Genomic DNA, 24,078 nt, shown 5'->3' with positions numbered 1-24,078 from the left:
AAATTTACAAGTTTTGCTTTATTAGCTGCTTAAATGGTGTTCAAATGTTGAGATGGATTGTTATTTATTAGAGTTGTATGTTTAATAAATTGGGCATTAAACAAAGAATAAGTAGCAGCAAATATATTTTATGCACCAAAGTTTCTCAGGCAAATAAAATTTAAAGAGGACGGGTATGAAGCTACACTGTGGGTGGGTGCCTGCAGTTTTGACGTAGAGTTTTTCTTTTTTTTTTTCTTTTCTTTCTTTCTTCCTTTTTTTTTTTTTTTTGAGACTGAGTTTCGCTCTTGTTACCCAGGCTGGAGTGCAATGGCACCATCTCGTCTCACCACAACCTCCACCTCCTGGGTTCAGGCAATTCTCCTGCCTCAGCCTCCTGAGTAGCTGGGATTACAGGCACGCACCACCATGCCCAGCTAATTTTTGTATTTTTAGTAGAGACGGGGTTTCACCATGTTGACCAGGATGGTCTCGATCTCTTGACCTCGTGATCCACCCGCCTCGGCCTCCCAACGTGCTGGGATTATAGGCGTGAGCCACCGCGCCCGGCCTCCACATACATAGTTTTCCTAAGGCCTTTAATTTTTGTTCATCTCATCCTCTGGAAATTTTAAAATATCAAAGACAAATAACATACTCATTCTGGAAGTAAGTTTTAAAATGCCAAAGGCAAATAATACACTCGTCGTATTGCCTCGATTCTAAGACTGTAGCCTCACATTGCTATGGAATATTTATCCCGATGCTGAAACTTGCAGCTTTTTACTTCAATGTATCCTCAAGTCGATGCTGACCACCTCTTGCTTTCCTTTCTGCTCTAGGAAGAATCCTCTGTTCTTGGTACCCCGGATGTACAGGTTCAAATAAATGCCTTCACGGTATGGTTAGAAGAAAGAGCTCCCAAACAGCTTGCATCTAGGGAAATATAATCACTCTCGTTCCCAATTTTCATCTTTAAAGATGACATTAACTCTGATGTGTTTGGCATTTTTGCTCAAGCATACATAAGTCCTTCTAGTGCTTGGCTAGTCCCAGGAGCTAGAAAAAAATAATAGTGACAAAAATCCTGACGACCATATAAAAGGTGATACGGTAGCGTGAAATCACTAGACCCAGAAAACTGGTGTTCATGTCTCAGGCCCGCTGCTTTCTGGCTACATGACCATGAGCAAGTGAAGTAACCTATCTGTGCTTTCATTTTAATGGTACCGATGTCACAGGGGCGTTGTACAAATGACATGGGTGTGCAAAACCTCCTGATACATGGCGATTGTTTGGTAAATATTATCTATTACCACTAAAAGCTATTGAAGATGGGTCATATGAAAATGTTCTATGTTTCAAATGAACTGTTTTACTTTAGGTGATTTAAAGTCTTCTCCAGAGGCAGGATGAAAAAGATTTTGGTAATGTATTATTTGAATGTCTCTCATTCCAATTTTAATTTGTACTGTGTCCACTAATTTAGAATAGTTAATGCGAGCCATTTTGCCCATAAAGCCAAAAGATTCTGTAATCACGCCTGTGATACGAATTTCGAGTATTCAGCTTTTAAGTCCAGAATATCAATTGTGTAAAAAGTGCAGATAGTTCCAATTCACTTTTGACTGTAATGATCTGAACCAAACACAAACCTGATTGATCCAAGATGATTTGGTCTTTATAATTTTGTGCATTATGTGATCTGCACGCCCAAAACAGGAGTATCTTAAATTTAACATATTTTCCTTTTCAGAAAACAGAATTCTTTTAATTAAAAACATTTTTAAAAAGTTCAGTGTGTGTAATTGTTAACACCTGCTATGTGTTAGCAACAGATGTTTCTTACTCACCTAAGGGAACTGTTATAATTATTCTATAAGCTTATTGGAATGGCATTTACCAAGATAGTTGTGAAAGTTAGTTGGGGAATTTTTATGTAATGTTTGGTATTTTTTAAAATCCCTTCCCCTACTGCTGTCAATCCCCATAAACCTACCTTAACCCAGCCTGCCAAAAGCAAAAATGTCATTTTGGGATGCCGAAAATGCAAAACTGGCAGTGATCATGCATATTTTAGTCTTCCTGAAAAGTTACTGAAATGAAATTGTGTGTATACTAAAGCACTGTAAAATTTACTCAAGTGTTTTAGCAGCTATTGTTTGTAGTGTTCAGCATGGAAGTCTTAAATCTCGATTATAAAAGTTAAAAGATATCTTTTCAAATGATAATACCCTTCTAACAGCATGGCCTCAGAGGAAGCTCTAGTAAAAATGAGAGTTTTCTTTATTTTTCTGACCATTCATAATGTCTTATAAATCCTAGGCTTTCTGAAATCTTCATTTATGGTACTAAACACACAACTACCTACAGTCATGTGTTAAATTTGATGCTGGTTTCAGTCAAATAATGGACCATGGACCAATTGCAAACAACGAATAAAAAGAGGCAGCTTCATTGGTAACGGCTATTGCAACAGAGCTCTATTGTAATAATGGCAATCTGAGGGTGACTTATTAATTGATGTTCTTTTTTATTATGTGCTATTGAGTTAATGAGTAATTTGTGTGAGATAATTCTCTGAACACACTGATGACTTGAGGTATTTCCCGGGGCTTTCACATCAGTGACATGCTGCGTAGGTAGAAGATGGTATTCGCAGTTGTGTGCTTACTATCAGCAGGTCGGAGATGAGTAAAAACCAGGGCAAAGACACGGTAAAGTTATTTGGCATAGGCCAACCCCAAGTCTGCCTCAGCCTGTCGCATACTAGGTGCTCAATAAATGTCAATTGAACTAATGACTGTATTAAACCTCTGCTTTCTGTTATCTTAAGTTACATTAAAACCACATTTAAAAAAATATCCATAATGATGTTTTTAAGAAAAAGTAATGATCAAAAAGGCTTTTGCTAAAATTGTATTTTGTGCTAATGGCCTATTACAACAAACATGCAGATTGTTTTTGCAACTTATTCAAGTGAGCATGAAACATGTTTGGGCTGCATCATTTCTATGAAATTGTTTCCGTGACAATCAGAGTGGTCGGCCTAAGTGGTAGTTAAAAGGGAAACACTTCTGTGCGGCATGTTTTACTACAGATAACATTTTCAGTGCCCTGTTTCAGTTAAGGTGCAACATCTCTTCTGCAAAAATGTAGAATCAAGTTTCCTGTTTTAATTCATTATACAGAATAGAAAATTTGAAACGTAATCTGACAATAGCAATGAAGCCGCTTCCTGAAATATCACTTAAGATTTGTATAAATGTGCAAAATTACACCCAGCAATTGCTACTTTCGTTTTTGAGAGTTTTATTTTCCCCATAAAAATAAATAGCGGTAAATGACGTAACTCGGAGATCTTAAACATAATATTCAGAGAAACATTTGAGGTACGTTGTCTATGCTCGTTATGACTTAGCTTTAGAAAGGCGACATCCTTACACACGTTTTTTTCTTTTCATGAACTTAACATATGCTTTCTAGAGATCATCTTAGATTTTGCCAATTAAGTGCAATCAAATAGTGTAACACCCCTTTTATTAAAAACATAAATTCAAATGTAAAAAAGTGAATGAAAGAATTCAGCAGATATTTATTAAGCAAGATGAAAGTGAAATTACAAACACAGGTCAGCTTTTGAACTCAGCACTCTGTTGGAGTGGAGGTGCACGGTCCTTCATCATAGGGAGCCTATGGGGGACGCGTCTCAGGAAGGGAGCTGTTGTTGCTTAGAAATCAAAGCTCCATTGGAGGCGTCCTACTGGAGGCATCGGACAACAAGCTAATTGACATCAGGGCTACGCAACACAAAGGGGAAAGTTGACAACAGTTCAGGGGCTTTGAGTAGTCAAGACAATTAGCTTAGTACGTCAGGTCAATAAATGCTACAATTTATGGGCAATTAGCTGTAAAATGGCCTACAGCTGAAAAATTATTCCTGCCTTGTTTCATAATTTCATGGAGATTAAAGATAATCTAAACAGGTTAAGGTCTTAATCTTTAATCCAGGTGAGTGATTTCATTGGTAGTAAAAAGAATAAGAAATAATTCTCAACGTAGTAAATAAAAGAAAAAGTAGCAAAAACCGTGTTTGGTCTTCCAGTGGCAAGGATAGTTGAACAGCTTCAAGAAGCTGAGAGAAGTTTGTTCCCAATTTACAAGTATTTTGACATAGAGATAAACAAAAACAAAACCAGTTAAACCCTAAAGATCATCTGAATATGATACTGACAATTAAGATTTTACATCCACACGAATTTCAAGCAATTGTTTATGGGGACCAGCAGGGCTACATTAAGAAAACCACTTTTCACTTTCTCTCCCCCACATTTTTAATTTGTCTTGCTTTGTTTATTTTGGTGATGGAAGTCCTTTCCCTTCATGAAACAAGTGTAAAGCTCTCGGGCTAAAATAATAGTTATTTTTGTGGGCCCAAATAGCTACTTTTGAATTTCTTTCTTTAGAATATCTCAAACTTGGGGGATATGGGACTCGAAGACTCCTAACCATGAAGCATCTGTAAAAATACATATTGTTCACTTTTCACAGAACCATTTTCTTAAAAATAAGAAGCAATATCCAGATTCACATGCATGTTCATAATAAAGCTTTGTCTTAAAACAAATGCACATCAGCATTATTTTCTGCTTAATATTTTGGCCCCAAACCAATAATCCAGGTATAACATTTAATTTTCATCTACAATGCATATATCGGCAGGACAAAATATATATGCAAATAACACTGGAAAAGATTGTTTCCTATACAAGTGATCAAGAAAAAAAAACAAAGAGAAAACCCATAGCAGTAAGTTTGCTGTAGTGAAAATACGGTTCATGGTGCCCGTGCAGAATTAGATTTGTTGAGTAGTTCTATTACAGAGAGCAACAGCAAAGAAGCAACTTCACGGGGCCACCCAGAAGAGGGGATCGTATTCTAGTTTCCTTAATTGTAATTTAAATGATCGTTCTCCATAATTTCAGTTTCTAGAGCTTTCTTTTTTGTATGCTATCATGTAAGGTAGTACTATTTCACCTTAAAAAACGGAATGACAAATTTCAGCCTAAGATTGATGTATTCTGAGTTGGTAATTACTTAAAACAATGAGAGGGTAAAACACATCAAACGTAAAGCATTTACTTTTTGAACATTAAAATTAATGTCAGGTAAATACAGAAAAATATATAATCACTAGTTCTCAGCTTTTTAATCAATCCCTTTGTTTCTCTTCTTCTAGAAGATTCTATGAGCATTATGTTGCTCTGATCAAAAGTAACCTCACTACTGAAATATCATCACAGCTTCAATGTGCATTATAGTGATTTCAGTAGATTCACACTCAAATCTTTTCAGTGCCATACATTTATTAAGCCATACAGTTATTAAACCCTCAGCTCCTGTGGAGAGATCTGGGCAAGTTTTATACAAGAAGTTTAATTTATCACTTAAAAATTGTCTCATAATTGTGGTAACAGATTTGCAAAGTAACCCTTTGGAAAAAATTTTACATGATACCCAAAGGCACTAGTTCACATAAGGGTGTGGCTGAAAAAGCAAAACAAAGCCATCGTGTAGGTAAAGAGCACAAAAAGAAAAAGGATATTAAAAGGAAACCTGTTAAGCTTTAAAGTTATTCTACAAATGGCACTTTTCACGTTGGTATAAAATGAAAGTGCTTTAAGATGAAATTTTTCTGTATTTTTTAAAGCTGATTCTTAACCCCCTGAAAATAGAGGGTTATAAGAACACCGATAGACTAACTCATAGCGGCAATAAGTAGCGGATGTCACTAAAATGCTCTGTGTGTCTTTATTTTTTAGTATTTTTAATGTTGATAGACTTGCTTTATCTATCTCTGTATCATCAGTGAGATTTGCTTTTCAGTTCTTTACTAGAAAGTTACAGCTCATTTAAAATAGCTGGTAAATACAGAAAGCATAAATATACAGTAAGTTTAAACACTGATTGTACTAAATGCAACAATACAAAGAAGCAAACGGAACACAAATGGTAACACAATAAAACTGTATTACATTTGTGCTTCAAATATGACAATACATTATGTACAATAGTCCAAAATAAACATCTCATGCCAAGTGACACAAAAACGAATAGCAAGCAAAAAAAAGCCAGCAATATGTACATTCCTTTTTTTCTTCAATAATAAACATTCAACTCTGAACTGCGTCAATTTCACTACATACAGATGCAGTCCGCCTTTTATTCCATATCACCATCCTGCCCTCCTATATCTACGCTATTCAGTAGGTTCCTGTGTCAATTCTTATATACATGTGGAGCAAAAAAGATAAAAGGATGTAGTGCTTTGTATTCTTAATGGGGTGAGGTTGATAGATCAGCGAACCTGGGGTGCATAACCTTCTTTCATTAAACCTTCCTCGTAGTCCGTCTGGCAAAGGATCATGTTATTCTTTAGGAAAAATTTGTCTCCAACACAAAACCTGAAAATATTTTAAACAATAAAATGTGGTTAAGACCATTTCACTTGGATCTATAAATTTGAAGATTTACCTCCCTAATAAGAGTTTCACATGATGATTCCCTGAATCTGAAAACCTGGCTTAGATAGTTGTCTTCATTATCAGAATTAAGCCTTTAACTTTTGTTTCATTTAATGAAATATTGCACACATTTGAAACCTTGCCTTTGTATGCAAAAGTATAAGGACATCGATAGAAACACTTTGAGCTCCAAACATGACTTGTTTTTTTTTTTTTTTTTTAAACCACATTGGAAAGAAAAACAATAAAAAGAACTGATCTGTATTTACAGTCATTAAAATAAAAGAAAGATAATAATGTTTCACTGCAGTAATTATGGATGATTTCATCTCTGACCATTTAGGTATTTAATAAAAAAGTAAAAGGCACTGAAATGAATCAAACAATTAGAAAATAGCCCATTTTAAAGCTTCCCATGTAAAGCTTTCTTTTACTGTGTTATGAAAATGAGATTAAATTTTAGTAATCTAGAAGTGATCATTCTGAGTAACAGTTGCTTTCTTGTCAGACTCTGGTGCTGAGCCATATTCCTTTGTTTGTGGCAAGTTCACCAACATGAAATAGTAGATGTCATTTCTTAGAGCACTTCCGATTTAACCGAAGGGAGTAACCTAAATGAACTACTTAATATTGATGTGATAAATTAAACTAGTTTCCAATAGCTAATTACACATTTTATTTTATAAAGCACTGTTTAATGTGCAAGACTGTAATGTTTTTAATAAGCGTTCTTTTTGTATGATTTTCCCATGGTGACACTGTGGACACAATTAAGGTCAGAAATAAATGCTTTTCCTGTTTCCGCTACATTTAACAATAAAGTAACTCTGGGGAGATCTGTATATATATTTAATTGTAACAATTTAACCTTCAAACAGTGGTGTCTGGTAGAGCTGACCCAGTAAAACTACTTGTAATTATACAAGTTGACCTTTCTGACCTTTGATAGTAGTCTCTCTTTATCAGATAGTCAATTTCAAATAATGTTACAGCAGAAATCTTAGTGGATAGATTAAACTGTGCAGGGAAAGCCACCCTTTAATGTTTTGTGAACTTGAAGGTTTAAATGAGAAGCAGTTGGACTGATTTACATTTGCAAAGATTGGAATGCTAGACAAACAGTGAACCTATTTTTTTTCCAACTGGGTAGCTTTGGAAATTTATCCTTATACTAGCTAAGTAGATAGAGGGGAAAATAGTGTAATAAAAAAAGTAGATTGAAAAGAATTAGCTTTCCTCTTAAAAGAAAATTGGTCTGTTTATTTGTGGAATTTACTTTTTTTCCTCAGGATTACTGCCTGCTGATGATGTTGATTGAAAGCACTGATCTTGAAATCCTAAGGTTGTTTGTGGTCAAAGCTATTGGATACAATCAACAGTCAAGTTTGGGGCTTTAAGTCTATTTTCTTTGTATTAGTTGCAAACTGTACACTTTAAATGTACTTCAATAACAGTGTTTGTACAAACCAGTTTGATACCGTGACCACTAAGATATGCTGAATAAAGGAAATATTTCTCTTGTTGAATAGACCTAAGTAGTAAAAGCTTATCTTGTAGGTGAAATTATACAAAACAGCATGTAGAATATGTTTAATTACTGTGCAAAATTATAAATGAATATTACTGTTGAAATTAATTTCGACTAATATGCAAATAATAAAATATAACTCAAAAGAAGTAGATTCGATAAACACTCTTGTGTTCCAGCTGACATTACTGAATCATTTCTTCTAAAAACTCATTAATCTGGAAACACTCTCTTTTAACTCCATGTTGTTTAAACTTTTGCTTTACTTTTTGAGGAAGCCCTAAAGTTCTATTAGCCACCAAATGAAAACATGTTCTTGGTCATGTTATCATGTTATGTCACGCCGTTCACGCTGTAGAGGCCTTCACACTTAGAAAATGTTTATTTGTAGATTAATAAATTCAAGGTAATTATAGTGAGAAAAGCATAAAACCAAGAGCCTGGGGATCTGTCTTGAGTCCTGTCTCTATCACCTACTCATTGCAAGAGTTGGGGCACAGTTCAGACTATCCCTGTCTCACTTCCCCATGTGTAAGAGAAAAAGAGCCCTGTAAGTAGATTATAGAGAGGTTCAAATGGGAAGCGTGTGAATGGCAGCGAGGTATACTGCAACCAGTAGGGTCTAAACTCTAGCTTCCCACGTATGATAACTGAGGGTAAAACTTCAGTTTGTAATATCTGTGACATCAGTCGCCTTTGTAGGCTTGTGCAAGGAGTAGAAATGAAATATCTAAAATCTTACCTTAATGTTTGCAATATAAGTAAAATAGCCTTTTTATACTTACCATGTGTTAAATGCTAAGCATGTATGTACATGTTCGCATTTATTCCTTACATCCAACCTAGAAAGTAAGCATTATTAGGGCTTTTTACGGAAGAAAAACCTAAGACTCCATTCCAGAATTTAAAAACCCTGCCCAAGATTCCATAGTTAGAACGTATGTAGTAAAGGAAGGAAAATAACCCAGGTCTTTTTGGATTTAAGACTCAAGTTTTTACCTGGAGGCAGTAAAGCATGCAAGCTGTATGAATGATGTGGAGATGAAACAGTTAGACAGGGCGTAACTGATTTTTTTCTCATACTACTATTATTTGTTTGCGTAACTTTAAAAAAGTCTGCCTACCATTCAGTTAGGTGGAATACAGAGAGCAACACAGGGAGAGGCAGAGAGAGAAAGAGAACTTTTCTAAAAATAACCCGTATCTGACATATTTTATTACTATTATGTTATCAACTGGATAAAGTGCATTTTATATGCATTTCAATTTATACTTAAAGGTCAAGATGAAACAGAACATAGATGAGGAATGTCACATTTGAACATATGACTCAAACAAAACAGCCTTGAAAGCTGTGGTTAAGAGCAGATTATGATTGGGATGCAATTACAGTTGATATCCTCCTTAAAAAATGCTTCGTATATAAATACAAAGAAATGAGAGAGACAGAAACACAGATAGAATGTGCTTAACAAAGTAATCTGCAACTGTGATTTTAACCAGCTTCTTACGAGATCCAGCATTTGGAGGAAAAACAGAAGCATTATGAAAGGAGTGACAGCCAGAGGATCCCGTAAGTGTATTAACAGATCAGGCTACAGTTACTAAAAATAAACATAATCTTTCTTGTAATCTGACCCTAATTACTTGTAGTATGCTCAGTTCAATTAGTTTTACCCTCATTTAAAAAAAATTATGGTAAGGAATAAGAAGATGCCCAATCAAATTATTAAATCATCTAATCTTGATGTTTTGGAATTAATGTTAGATTTAATTTGTAGATATTTTTGAGTGATTCTAGCAGACTTCATATAGTCTTAGAGACTGGAGAAGTATATGAAAGAAGTATAACTAGTAAATCATCCTTATGAAATACAGTGCTTAGTTTTAAGCAGGTTATCAAAAGCCTATGCTAAGAAACCTCCCCTGGTAACATCCCTTTCCATTGCACTCCAGCCTGGGTAACAGGAGCGAAACTCTGTCTCAAAAAAAAAAAAAAAAAAAAAAAAAAAAAAAAAATTAAAATGTTAACTTAGCCATCTTCTTTCCCGGATGTTAGTGACTGCCAATTATGATTAATTTCTATTTTACAACACTTAGATAAGAAGTGGAATCCGATCTATATTCTAGTGTCTATACTTCCCTATCCCACATCTTCGGTTAACTGTAAGTTAGAGATTTCTAGCACACTGTTTTCAGTAAGCGGTCCAGGTCGTGTACTCATTTCACCACTATACACTTCTGGACAATTTACTGTCTTTCCCACTGACAACCTGGTTGTCATTGCACATCTCACTGCTAACACCCCTTACTGTATCAAATTATACTACCCACACCCCAAATCTTGCTGTATACTATTCAAAGATTACCTTACTTTAACTCCACTCTATCAATTCACATTTATATGCTTAGTCAGAAAATCAAGTACCTCTCTTGAAATGGGCCTGACTCCAGAGGGGGAGACGAGATTCCTTGGGTTTTCATCTTGCCTCTACCATTTTCTTCTAACTGTGTAATCTTGGGCAAATTACTTCCGTTTCCTATACTTCACTTTCTTCATCTGTCAAATGAAGCTAATAACAATATCTATTCAAGGGTATTTTGAGTAGTAAAGCAGTGAGTGCATGTGAGACACTCAGGTCGCTGTTTGGTGTGTGACTAACACTTTATCAGATTTGACTGTCATTATCATTTGGTAATGATAATCGTTTCACCTTGACTAAGTTGATCCCTAGCAATAAATATTTCTCCCCTTTTCCTGTCTACATAAATTCTAGCAATCTTGGACTTCCCGTTTCCTCCATCGACTCCTCTGACCATGTCAATTCACCTGTCCGGATCTTCCCGATAGCACTTACTTGTTGGTGCATTGTTATTTTGGTGTTTCACAATTTCTCATGACTGTGTAACTGGTTTCCCGATCTAAACGGCAGTTCAGAGGTAAATGACCACGGGTTACGTTTCTCTTGAACCCTTCGCAGAACCATCTTAAACTGTACTACCACTGAAGGTGTGTGGTCATTAAAAATTGGTTAAGGTAGATTTATTCCAGAAACCAATAGCCTTAAAAAAATGCCTTTTAGACGACTAATTTAAATTTGTATTCATTTTGACTTTTATTCTATGACTTTTCAAAGACCACATTTACAGTTTCATTTCCTCTGGGTCCTTGCTCTCTCTCTCCTCCTCCACATGCCTACTAAACCCCTTCTCTAATCTCTGCACACACTGAGCTGCTTTTCATTTCCTAAACACGTCAAATGCCTTCACATCTGCATGCCTTTGCTCGTTGCTCAATTTGCCTGAAAATCCCTGGCTCCCTCATCTTCCCCAGCCCCCAGCAGACACACTTCCTGTAAGTCAACCGGTTCTAGGGAGTTCTTTTTTTTTTAAGACCCAGCGCACCAGGCCTTTGATGCTTCCCTAACGTTTCAAGGATAGCTGTCTCTTCCCTCAGTACAGATCTATTTGGCATCGATTACACTCTTCTGTGAGGCTTTGATGTCCCGTCTCTCCCATAGCTCTGGACACCTCTAAGAAATAAACTAGATTTTATCCACCTCAGCTTCCACAGAGCCTAGCACAGTGCTTTTATTCTTAAAAAAAGAAAATTGTTAAATAATTTTATGTAGTTGGGAAAATTTCATCACAAGCGTTTATTTTCCTTTTCTTAACAAAACTATCATTTAGTTTTACTGAGTTTTCTAAGAGGAAGGGGCTTATTCACCTTTATGAAATTAACTTGTTATATAGAATCTTCCAGTTCTGAATGAGATTCAAGATATCATAAAATAAGCGCAAATACCCCTCCTGCGGTAACTTTTAAAATATAGAAACTTGCAGAATTTTAATACAGGGTTCATATTTTAGCTATACTTCTCTAAAAGGGGCAGAAGAAATCTATATATAAGAGACGACCAATCTTGAAAGGTTATTATTACTGCTACTTTTTAAAACATTCAGAAAGGCTTTGGATCTTAATGATACTCTGATTTAAAAGTTAAGATGAAATGATTGGTGAATAAAATTCATAAGCATGTGTAATTCCACAACTTCAGAAGTAAGTAAGGTTTGCTTAAGGGGAAGAAATGCCTATGAATTACCTACTTGCCTTGCATTTCACTTGAAAAAGTGCAATATTGTGACAGTGATTTGGCTACTGGAAGTGGGATATGCGTTTCCTGGAGGGGGTTGAAGCAAACTTCAGAGTAAAAGGAGAATCTCCTATATTAAAACCTTCTGTACCCTGGATAACAGAATTTGTCTGCTTTGCTTGACTGATGAAGATTAGCTGACTTCTAAGGAAGTCTGTCTTGTAGGGGCAGAAGTGACAAGACAATAAGTAAGTGCTAATTGTGCATAACCAGCACTAAAGATATGCAGTCCCATTATGGCACGTGATAAATGAAGCGAACACAGAAATATACTAGGTACTTTCATAATGATACTAGAATAGTATTTTGCAGCAATAAGAACGTGAACAGTTTTAGAGTCAAAATTTAGGAGTGTTTGTCTTACTTGACTGAGTTCTCCTGAGGAGACAGCCTTAATTGTGAATGCAACTTTTTATTTCAATGGTGAAATAAAACTGATATATGATTTGTAAATAGCATTAACAGCCTACAATTACTTTGCATCATAATAGAATTTAGGTTGGGTTTAGCACTTGAATGATGTTTTAATTTTCTGTGTGGAACATGGATAAAATAGGTAAGCCTACTTAATAGAAAAAAATGGACAACGGACATAAACTGCCTACTTCTCTAAAAGAAGAAATACCAAAGGGCCACCAGGCATCAAATAAATACCAATCAGAAATTATAATCAAATACCTTCTTTCATCCCTCAAGGTGACAAGGATTTTTTTAAAAAATATAATTCCTAGTGTTAGAGTGAATGTGAGGAAAGTGTGTAGTGTTGTACATTTCTGCTGGGAGAATAATTGGTAGAACATTTCTGGAGATCATTTTGGCAATGTATAGCATGAGCTTCCACACTGTCATATACTTTGTTTAATTAATTATGCTCCTGTGAATTTAGCCAGACAGAGATATGAGCATTTGTTTTTTATATAGTCCATTTTATGTTGATAAGACTGATAATGAAAGTTTATATATCTGATTTATATTATCAGTTTATATATCTGATAATAGAAGACATACGTGAAGCTCTGTCCATAAAAGTGAACTCAGGAAAGCTTAAAATATCTTAAAAGAATTTTTAATGTCAGGTAAAAAGGCACACAATATAAATTGAGTGAAAAAGTTCAAATATTAAACATTAGGATTCTTCCTTGTAACTTTTCTTTAATTTGCTTAAATGTGAGTGTAATATTTACACAATGTCATTTGTCCTATATACATAGAAACATGTATAGCTGGCTATATATCCAAATATTAAAATGTTTTCTTTTAGAATAGTGAGACACGAGACAATGTTGTTTTTATCATTTTCTATTTTCTAAATTTTCTACTGCGAATATGTAATCTTTTATAAGTAGAGAAGCAATGACTTCATGATTGCATAATGGTAACTGCATTGTTACTGGCTACTATTTGTTGATCAACATAACAAGTAAACAAAAATATTCTAAATTTACCGCAAATACACCTTTGAAATGTGTAAGATACATAAGTACATGCACATAAAGGTGTCTGTATGGATGTGTGAATCCTTGTGTTTATGGATCCTTTTCCCTACAAAAAACATGTGCAATTGCCAATTTATTTTTGTCTAAATGTTACCCTAGACCGAATGAACTCACTTTGATTCTCAGTACTCGTTGGGAAGGGTCAAGACATTGTAAGATACATTGTAAATGATTGGCTGGATAACTAATACATTGTAAGGTACATCATAAATGATTGGCTGGATAACTATTACATTGTAAGGTACATCATAAATGATTGGCTGGATAACTAATACATTGTAAGGTACATCATAAATGATTGGCTGGATAACGATTACATTTTAAGGTACATCATAAATGATTGCCTGGATAACTATTACATTGTAAGGTACATTAGGCCACAATCTTCCTATCTACAGTTGATGAGAGACACTATTGTAATATATGTCTATTGGGAAAGTCAAGTTAGTGGAATGTTATTTGGTAAATTATTAAAATAACTAACTTTTGAGAACCTATTGTATTCCTGACACTTAATAGAAATTATTTCATTTAAGTTTCAAACTCTGCAAGAGCAGTGTTCATGTTCCTATTTTATGGGTGTGGTAATAAAATTCAGAGCGATTAAGTAACATACGCAAAATCACACAGCTAATATATCAGCTAATATATGGTGGTGTTAAAATTGAATCCCGTTCTCATTGTAAATGTCACATTCTTCCTACTATTCTACAGGGTCTCATAAGAAGATTCTCCATCAAATAGTACCTTTCACAGTAAAGTACAATAATTCAGAACCTCATGCAACTAATATTTATTGATTATATACTATGTCCAGGCGTATATAATCACCTCACAGAAACTCACTAAATTCATTTTTATTAAAATCTATCAAGTGTTTTAACTTTTGAAATGTATTTTTAATGATATGTTCACTTTAATAGTCTAAAGTTATCTCCATTTATCACATGAAACAGGTGCCAGTAGTATATATATAGTTTCCACAGAAATAAAAAATATACATATAATTTTCAATAAGAAAAAATGGAATTAAGTTATAATACTTTTGAGCTGAAAGAATTCTCTGAGATGGACTAATCCAGCTCCATATGTAACAAATGAAAAAACTGAGGTCCAGAGAATGAAAGTGTTTGGTTTAAGATCACACAGCTTATTAGTGGCAGAGCCCATATTTGAATTTAGGTTTCCAGATTCCCAATTCAAGACTTTTTCAAATGCCTCTCTCCAATGATGATAACTGTTCAATTATTAGCTATATGTGGCTTGATTCTCAAAGACATTTGAAACGATTGCAAAAGTTCATACAGAACAGGGTTAGCATTTAAGGTAAACATCTAGAGAGGCTGGGGTAGTGGCTCATGCCTATAATCTCAGCACTTTGGGAAGCTGAGGTAGGAGGATTGCTCGAGTCCAAGAGTTTGATACCAGCCTGGGCAACACATTTTTATTTTAAAAATAAAAAATAATTTTTAAAAATTAGCCAGGCATGGTGGTGCACACCTGTACTCCCAGCTATTTGGGAGGTTGAGGCAGGAGGATTGTGTGACCACAGCAGTCGAGGCTGCATGAGCCATATTAGTGCCACTGCACTCTAGGCTGGCTGACAGAACCAGACCTTGTCTCAAAAAACAAAAACAGAAACAAGAGAAATCAGGAAACTGAAATCTGAAAAATAAGAGAAATGCAAAATACTTGCAACAAATTCCTGTATATTTGCCTCAGTGCCCATGTATTTGTTCACAGAAGTAGTACAAACATAGTAGATACTTAAAAACTACTTTTTAAAAGACAGGAAAATAATAAAAGAAAGGACTAAATAAAAGAAGTCAGAGTTTACAGAAGTGTTTCCATTTTCTGTTACTCGCTCTTATACGATGCTTTTCTTTCAGGTAGAATAAGCCTTAAGGCCTTTCTTCTCCTTAGTGGTTTGTTTCTGGGATGGGATTAAAGTTTACAGAACAGAAAAATGCTGAAATTCATTGCTTTAAATGTGCCAACATAATTCCCACGTATTAAATCAATAGCCAGCACGGAGAGGTTTACCATTTTTTAGAGACCAAAAAGAGATGTGCTCACCTCTGATTGCAAAGCTGACACGCAAAGCAGTCCAGGTGGTAAACATTGTCCTTGGCACGCATCACCATCTCGAAGGCAGGGATGAGCTTACTGCAGGCGGCACAGTTTCCCGTCACGCCAAAGAGCCTAGAATGAGAAACGGTTTGTTTTTTTTTTTACAAACTCTTACAGAGAAATCTGAGATTGTGAAGAGAGATGATGCTAATATCCCCTTGTAAAGCTATCCGTACACAGTTCCTTATGATGTACACAAGTGGGTTGTATCCTAGGTGTATGCATAAATATTCTTCCAAATTATATTCTCCGTTGACCTTCTTTGATGAAAATCACATCTTGTTTGAGAAGAAAAGGGAAAGACAAATACATTACGAAGCTTACATAACTGCACATAAACGGAAGTTAATGGGGGTGAATTCATAGCAAAAGTCTTCTCTGGGTTAGAGTACACAGAAAATCGAAAAGCAATGGAACTTTGATCTTAATGTTATATATTAAACTTTTTAGTTGGGAAAGGAACCAATGAATGAATGAGTCACTATTTTTTGACATCTAGTTACTAAAAGGTTTGCCATTACTATTAAAAACACATTTATGAACGAGCCATTTAAATAGTCAAAAAACATAGAGGCGCATGCATGCACCTTATGCGTCTATACCACAGTTATAGCTTTGATTATGATATTCAAGTAGCACATTGAAGTAAATGAGGCTGTAAACTACATAGAGCTAGACCAGAAATTGAAGCATAATATACTGTCAGAACCATTGGAATTGTCTAGGATTTCAGAAAAGTTCCTGTTTGCTGTGGCTTCCTGAAAATTGTTATTGGAATGACCTAAAAAAAAGTACAAAATAAAATGTCTCTCATTTCATAATGTGAGGAAACATTTTATCCATTTGCACTGGCAATATTTAAACCAAGTTTCTTTAAAGTTAATAATGATGGTGAAGAATTATTATAAATAATATTCCATGCATAGTCGTTAATGCACTGTTTTTACTAGGAAGCAAACTAGATGAAAAACACCACATCTGCCAGTTTTCTTTTTTCTCCAGCGTCAGGCTGACAGGAGAAAAAATATAATGGCTCTCATGGGAAAGACCAAATTAAAAGCAGTTCTGAACGAATGAATTCAAAGGTGCTATAGAGAAAACTCATTTTGGTTATAAAAATGTACTTTTAAAAAACTTAGCCTTTCATTTTATTGAATTTAAGGATTAGGCACAAAAGTGCTGACGTCTCTCATCACTTTCTGTAGACTCCAAAGACAAGTCTTTTCTTAAGGCACGCATATTCATTTTCAAGTTTATAACTATTTCCTTTTACCAGGATAATGAGAGTTGTTGGAAACAGTTGTTAGAATGGTTTCTAAGTGTCTGGCAAAAATGTGCAATAAATGTTAATGCTCATATTTTTGTTGGATTGCCTCTTGAAGAGTATAAGCACCTTGAAGGTAGCAATAAATGCATTTTGAAGACTTCGCTAACCTAGTCTGTGCACTTGATAAAAAGTAAGTGAAGTTTACATTCAAAAAGATCAGATTCATAACTGTTAGACACTTATTTTCCTTACTGAATTTCAAAACACTTGAGTATTGCTAATTTAAATAATATAATCCTAGTAACTTTCATGTTCTCGGTTTATAATCCATATTTTGGTAAATAATATTTCTTTCAAAAGAACTTCCTTGAAAATGTAATATCTTACATCTGCTATTGAAGATGTAAAGTGAAAAATTAAAGCTTTCATCCTGCTCACTTGTAAGCAGAATTTTTTACTTTACTGTAATGTTTCATATTTATTTTTCAGTGTATTTACATGATCTACTGACATATGCCATTGTTTCTTGTGTTCTTTATTGTTTTCGAGAAATAAGGAAAACTTAAAAGTCCTTTATTCAATGAATATAGATATACTTGTGTATATAAAATCTGGTTAACATGAGATAAAGCTGTTTTTAAGAATTATTCAGTTTGCTCATATCTAATAAACATACACACACAATGCCACTTTGAAATTCTGGACATAGTTTCCCCCAATTTCAATTGCTCTCTCTAGCTGAGCATTTATCAGCTACCTGATTAGAATTTGTTTCCACACAAACCATTGATCATCAGCCTATTACTAGGCAAATGACAGTTAATTACCCACTACATTAACCACTGGGACCTGAGACCTGCTTCTGCTGCCATCAGTCAACATGATAAATGTGGCAAGTTCAGTAATGCATGGCCAGCCCTGAGCTGCCTGCTATACTGTGAACAACCCTCAATCTCACTTCCAGGCCCAGGAAAATCTATGGCAATCTGCATAATTACAAGCTCTGGGTTAATAACAGACAAATGATTTGTTGCATCTAAACAAAGTCCTTGGAATGCTCTGGGTCTCTGATGGCTGCCTGCACGGCGAACCGCCGCTAGTGTACTTTCCACTACAATGTGCACAAAACAGTTCTCTGACGTTACAGCCTTCCAATTTGTTGCCCTCCAATTTATGGATTCTGCATATGTGATTTTTAATCATTAAAGGACTCTTGAAGCAATATTATCTTAATTATTCTCTGCTGTAACCAGGGAATTAGGCTTCAGATAAAATTTTCTTCTTCCACGCACTTTCCCTGCCTCGCTGGAGGCTCCATCAGTTTCCATCTACACCTGGACTCTGATGTCCTAATGATGAATTATTGCCCCTTTTCCTAAGAGGGCGAACCTTACAAGGGAACATTTTACTGAACTGTCAACTCACAGACTGAGTGCGGAGATGCGGAAATCTGATCTAATTTACAGCAAAACCATGCATTTGTTAGACTTTTTCCTCAGTTTTGTCAAAGGATCAAGAGATCATTCTACAGCTACCTCTGTGCTCTCTTTTTGCCAGTGGGACAAACCCGAGATTCTCTGGGAAAAGAAACAGTATCATTTTATAAAATGGGGTTTTCAAATGTATCATGTTATCATTTGGTTTCCAAATATGACATTTGGGTTCCGAGGCAAAAGAATTTTCATATATGTCAATTAAGCATAAGGCATGCATAGTTCTCATTTGTAAGATTTTTTCAGATTGTGCCTAGGAAATACTTAAAAAGAGTCTCTTAACTATCTAATTCATTTAGAGTACTCACAATTCTGAAAATTCTGGTAACCCCTTCCTCTCCACTCTTTACTCCTACACTCGTTTATAAAGATATTATAGATCCACTTTTCCATTTAAGCTGGAGAGCTCTGTAAATTCTTGCCTGTAGTCCTTATACAGTCTCATCCCCTATATAAGAGGGCCTAAGAGCTCTTAGTCATACACTGAGACAGACAAAGCATTATTTTAAAAAGGAAGCCATTATGAAATTTTGGCGGAAATTAATCATAGCATACTAGCTTATAAATTTATGGTAAGGAACAAAAACAAGCTCATTGATCCATTGTGCTCATTTTAAGATGCCTTACAGGTTATTCAATCATGGTACCTGACGATTTGCCAATTCACGGGGTACATTTTTCTCTATCCTTTACGCTCATAGTAGGCCTTAAGCAATATGACCTTTATCCTGTTTCTGACACACATCTAAAAGTAGGCTTATAATATAAAAGGTGACGAGTATCGGCTATACGATATCAGTGCACAGAACTACCAATATTTGTAGACATCCCAAAGGTGTGTCTGTCTCCATTCTATTTCATTTTTGCTTTCACTATCTTGCTTTGTCAATGTAAAACCAGATATGAATATAAAAACCAAACGGACAACTTTCTAACTTTCCAATGGGTAAGAACCCAGCTTACCTGATGCTGGATTACACCTGCTACACCATAGTGAGCGTGGGCAGAGAAATACTTAAGAACTTTTGCATATGGGTGGCATTGCAAGAACTAAGACAATATAGGTTTAGATTTTTTTTCAAGGTGCTGAGAACATTTTGCATTTTTACTAAATGTTCAACAGCTTTGGCAACATCACTATAAATCAAGTGAACTCTGTATGGTTTAGAGTATATCCATTTTTATAAAGTTCCTGGGGACTGGGGGTAGAGAAAAACTCAAGACATATAATCATTTAACATAGCAAGAATGAATACGGTTTACTACAGGCATCAGGGAAAAATGAGTGTTCGTTGTCTTAGTGTCTTTTATTTCACAGCACCAGATGTTTCTATAGATTTTCTTAACCAGGTCAGTGGCTCAAGTCACTAAATCAAATTCCTCCAAGCTATGGGAAGCATAGAATTTGACGCAAATTAATTTAATATTTGAGGAAAATGCACAAATATATGTCACCGCAGTAAACCTTAATTCTAAACAAAGATCGGATCAGTACTCAAGCAATCCTCATTTAGTAAGATGAATATGCATGAATTTAGCAGTTATTTCACTTATTTTATACAGTCTCACTCTCTCACCTAGGCTGGAATACAGTGGTGTGAACACAAGTCACTGCAGCCTCAACCTCCTGGGCTTAAGTGGTCCTCCTACCTCAGCTTCCCAAGTAGCTGAAACCACAGGTGCACACCAAGAAACTTGGCTAATTTTTTTTAAAAAAATTGTAGAGTTGGGATCTCCCTATGTTGCCCATGCTGAACTGGAACTCTTGGGTGGAAGCGATCCTCCCAACTCGGCTTCCCAAAGTGCTGGAATTACAGGTGTGAGCCACTATGCCTGGTCTAATATTTTTTAAAATATTGAGGAGAAGACTAATTTAGTTATAATCCTATCTAAAAATAAACTCTATAGAATAACTAGAGATGAACAGAGGAAAAAAAAGTTTGGCTTTCAGAATATGAAATTGTAATCAGTTGAAAAGATCTTTAACTTTTGACTGTTGGATGGAAAAGTTTCATTGAACATGTCTTGTGGGAAGGAAGGAACACTTTCACATTGAGAAGGACAATTGCTTTTTTGTCTATTACAAACATGCTTCTCATCTCCTTTCCTCTTTTACTTTTTCAACTAAGAAAGGTAGTGATAGAAAATGAAAACACTTTGAACCTTCAATTCTTTTGTTTTAAACTTAAAAAGTTAACCCACTGCAGGCCGTAGAGAGTTGAGTCTACTGTTCTTTCTCTTATTGGGTTCTCAGCATGTGCTCCACTGTCAGACACATAAAGTTATGGTAAGAGTTAAAGAAATGTAAAAAAGAAAACACCGAACATTTTAGAATGTACAAATACAAATATAAAGGTCTAACATTATTTTGAATTATGTTTCTAATTGTTGCAGTTAGGTCTATCATACCTTAAATATTTTCATTGATGATTCTGAACTTTCCTGAAGTTAAGATTAAGAGGCTGAACACTGACACACTGTTGGTGAGACTGTAAATGAGCGCAGCCATTATAGAAAACAGTACAGAGGTTTCTTTTCTTTTCTTTTTTCTCTTTTTTTTTTCTGAGACGGAGTTTCGCTCTTGTTGCCCAGGCTGGAGTGCAATGGCGCGATCTTGGCTCACCGCAACCTTCGCCTCCTGGGTTCAGGCAATTCTCCTGCCTCAGCCTCCTGAGTAGCTGGGATTACAGGCACGCACCACCATGCCCAGCTAATTTTTTGTACTTTTAGTAGAGATGGGGTTTCACCATGTTGACCAGGATGGTCTCGATCTCTTGACCTCATGATCCATCCGCCTCAGCCTCCCAAAGGGAGGTTTCTTTAAAAATTAAAAACAGAACTACCATATGATCTAGCAATCCCATTACTGGATTAAAATGAAACAAAATCAGTATGTTGAAGAGACATTTGGCGGGGCATGGTGACTCATGCCTGTAATCCCAGCACTTTGGGAGGCAGATGTGGGCAGATCATGAGGTCAGGAGATCAAGACCATCCTGGCCAACATCATGAAACTCCTTCTCTACTAAAAATACAAAAATTTGCTAGGTGTGGTAGCACATGCCTGTAATCTCAGTTACTTGGGAGGCTGAGATGGGAGAATAGCTTGAACCCAGGAGGTCGAGGTTGCAGTGAGCCAAGATCGCTCCACTGCACTCCAGCCTGATTACAGAGTGAGACTCCATCTCCAAAAAAAAAGGAGATATATGGACTCTCATGTTTATTACAGCACTATTTACAATAGTCAAGCTATGGAATCAATCTACATGTCCATCAATGGATGAATGGTTGAAGAGAATGTGGCATACATATACAATGGAGCACTATCCAGCCATGAAAAGAAAGAAATCCTGTCATTTGTGACCACCTGGATGAACCTGGAGGACATCATCTTAAATGAAATAAGCCAGGCATAGAAGGAAAAATGCCTCATGATCTCAGTCATGGGAAAGCTAAGATAAAAAGTCAACATCATAGAAGGGGAAAGTAGCATAGTGGTTACCAGAGACTGGGGGAAGGGAACAAAAAGGGGAGGAGGAAGAGGAGAAACTGGTCAATGGGGCCAAAATGGCAGTCAGGAGAAGTAAGTTCTGGTATTCTTTTGCACAGTAGGGTAACTATGGTCAACAGTCAAGTACTGCATATTACAGAATCGGTGAAGAGAGGATTTTGAATGTTTTTAACATGAAAAAGTGATAAATAATAAATGAGGTGATGAGTATTTGAACTACCCTGATTAGATCACTATACAACATATATATATATATATATATATATATATATATATATATATATATATATTAAAACATCAAACTGTACCTCATAAATATTTACCATCACAATGTGCTAATTAAAAAAAGAAATTTTCAAAAAAACTTAAAAATTGACCATATATTAAAGGAAAGAGATGCAGTTTCTATTTTAAAAACGTTAGAGATTATTTCATAATTAATTTTATATTAACTCTAAATTAGCTTATTTAGCTCAGCATTTGTAAATAAAATTTTTGTTTATTAACATATACAAATCATGCAAAAACAGAAATATAAAAGCCATTTGCTGAAAGCTTAATATATAAAAATATACATGTATAGCACACATATATATATTCATTCTCTCTCCAAATGCGCAGTTAAACTGAAAAAAAAAAAAAACAAAAGCGAAACCGTGAGAAGAAAAAATAAGTTAAACTTACTAAGTGCCTAACTAAAATTTCTGTAAAAAAAAATACCAAAAGCTCATGCTACATAGTCATATGTATGTTAAGAACTACAATTTGGTACCTGAAATCCCAGCAACAATTCATGGTACTGAGAGAAAGCTGAGGTTCAATGAATCTTTTTTAATGAAAGTAGATGCCTACTATGTGCAAGGTACTTTGTGGGAAATGTTCAGATGAATATGGTTCAGATGAACCAATGAGAGTATCGTTCAGATGAACCAGTGATAAGGACAGCCCAGGGACAGAGTACAGAAGCGCTCTGTCATAAAGGGGCTTGGTAGGCTTGTGCTGCAGGACCAGGGAAGACAAATCGGCTAAAGCAGGATTTGAATGACAGATGGCATTTCACAGTAGAGATCTTCCGGGAGCTGAAAGAAGGTCATCGTGGGCTGATGTTAGAGGGTTTGACCTCAGCATGGTCAAAATCAAGGTTTATTGAAACACTATTTCTTTTAAATGACCAATATGGTAGTACTCTGCTTGGCAGAGATTAGGTGGAGTAGGTAGAGAAACCTACACGGCTTGGATGGCTGATGACAGCTTGGATGATAGAAGCTTCATGTTTGGTGCGTTGGTATTTTAAGAGAATCCTCAGAATATCGTCCCTCTCCTACACTCAGGCAAAACTCCATGCTTCCTTCAATCAGGCAGAATACCGCCAGGCAGCAGTGGGTGCTCAAGCCCACTCAGAGGGCTCACTCCTCTAAGATCCGCCAACCACCGGTTGGACTTACTGAGTAGCAATCATGATCTGACCCATTTAGACAACATGGTGAGGGCAATAAAATCACAGGAAAAAATTATCCCTGAAGAGGAGGGAGAAAGAAGATTTAACTTTTTGATTTTTTGGAATTCTTGAGATCTAGACTTGGAACTACACTGGCAACAACAGAATTAAAAAGGAGTGCTAAAGGTGAAGAAAGAGATCTTGGTGAAATCATTGTCATCGGTCTCTGGGTATTGCATGTTAACGGAAACCTGATTTCCCATTAAAACTACACTAGACTTGTAAGAACCTGGCATGACAGAAGGATCACGTCAAACTCCATGAATAATCTGTATAAAATACCTGCCATAAACAATGACGGAATCTACGGAATCCATTCCAATTTGAAGACTGTGATTCAAAATAGATTGTTTTAGTCTTGAGATAGTCAGGAAAACATAAAAAAGAGAACAGTGATACCCTCCATACTGTGGATGTATACTTTTCAGTTTCACCAAATGGCTGGTTTCTTCCCCACTTCCAATCCATTCATAATACAAGCTGAGCACCCATTCACTT

At 35.6% G+C, this 24,078-nt stretch overlaps 1 protein-coding gene across 25 annotated transcripts in view; it reads right to left on the bottom strand.

Moving 5' to 3' along the window:
* Positions 1-3,274: 3,274 nt before the first annotated feature.
* The window catches only part of LMO3 (LIM domain only 3), a 62,198-nt gene continuing 41,394 nt past the window's right edge, over positions 3,275-24,078 (bottom strand). For 24 of the 25 annotated variants that reach the window (XR_013522263.1, XM_078337935.1, XM_078337929.1 and 21 more), the window contains 2 exons: positions 15,758-15,883; positions 3,275-6,443 (listed from right to left, as the gene is read on the bottom strand). Coding sequence is in view for 23 of the 25 variants with exons in the window: in XM_078337935.1 (XP_078194061.1) it covers positions 6,338-6,443; positions 15,758-15,883 (232 nt within the window). In the remaining 2 variants the exon portion in view is untranslated. Of the gene's footprint in view, positions 6,444-15,757; positions 15,884-24,078 lie in introns of those variants that run through there. The other variant, XR_013522262.1, reaches the window with a different exon arrangement.

The sequence above is a fragment of the Callithrix jacchus genome, chromosome 9, assembly GCF_049354715.1.
Source record: "Callithrix jacchus isolate 240 chromosome 9, calJac240_pri, whole genome shotgun sequence".
Classification (NCBI taxonomy): Eukaryota; Metazoa; Chordata; class Mammalia; order Primates; family Cebidae; genus Callithrix; species Callithrix jacchus.
The sequence above is the reverse complement of the archived record's forward strand: the minus strand, read 5'-3'. Positions and strand labels throughout refer to the sequence as shown.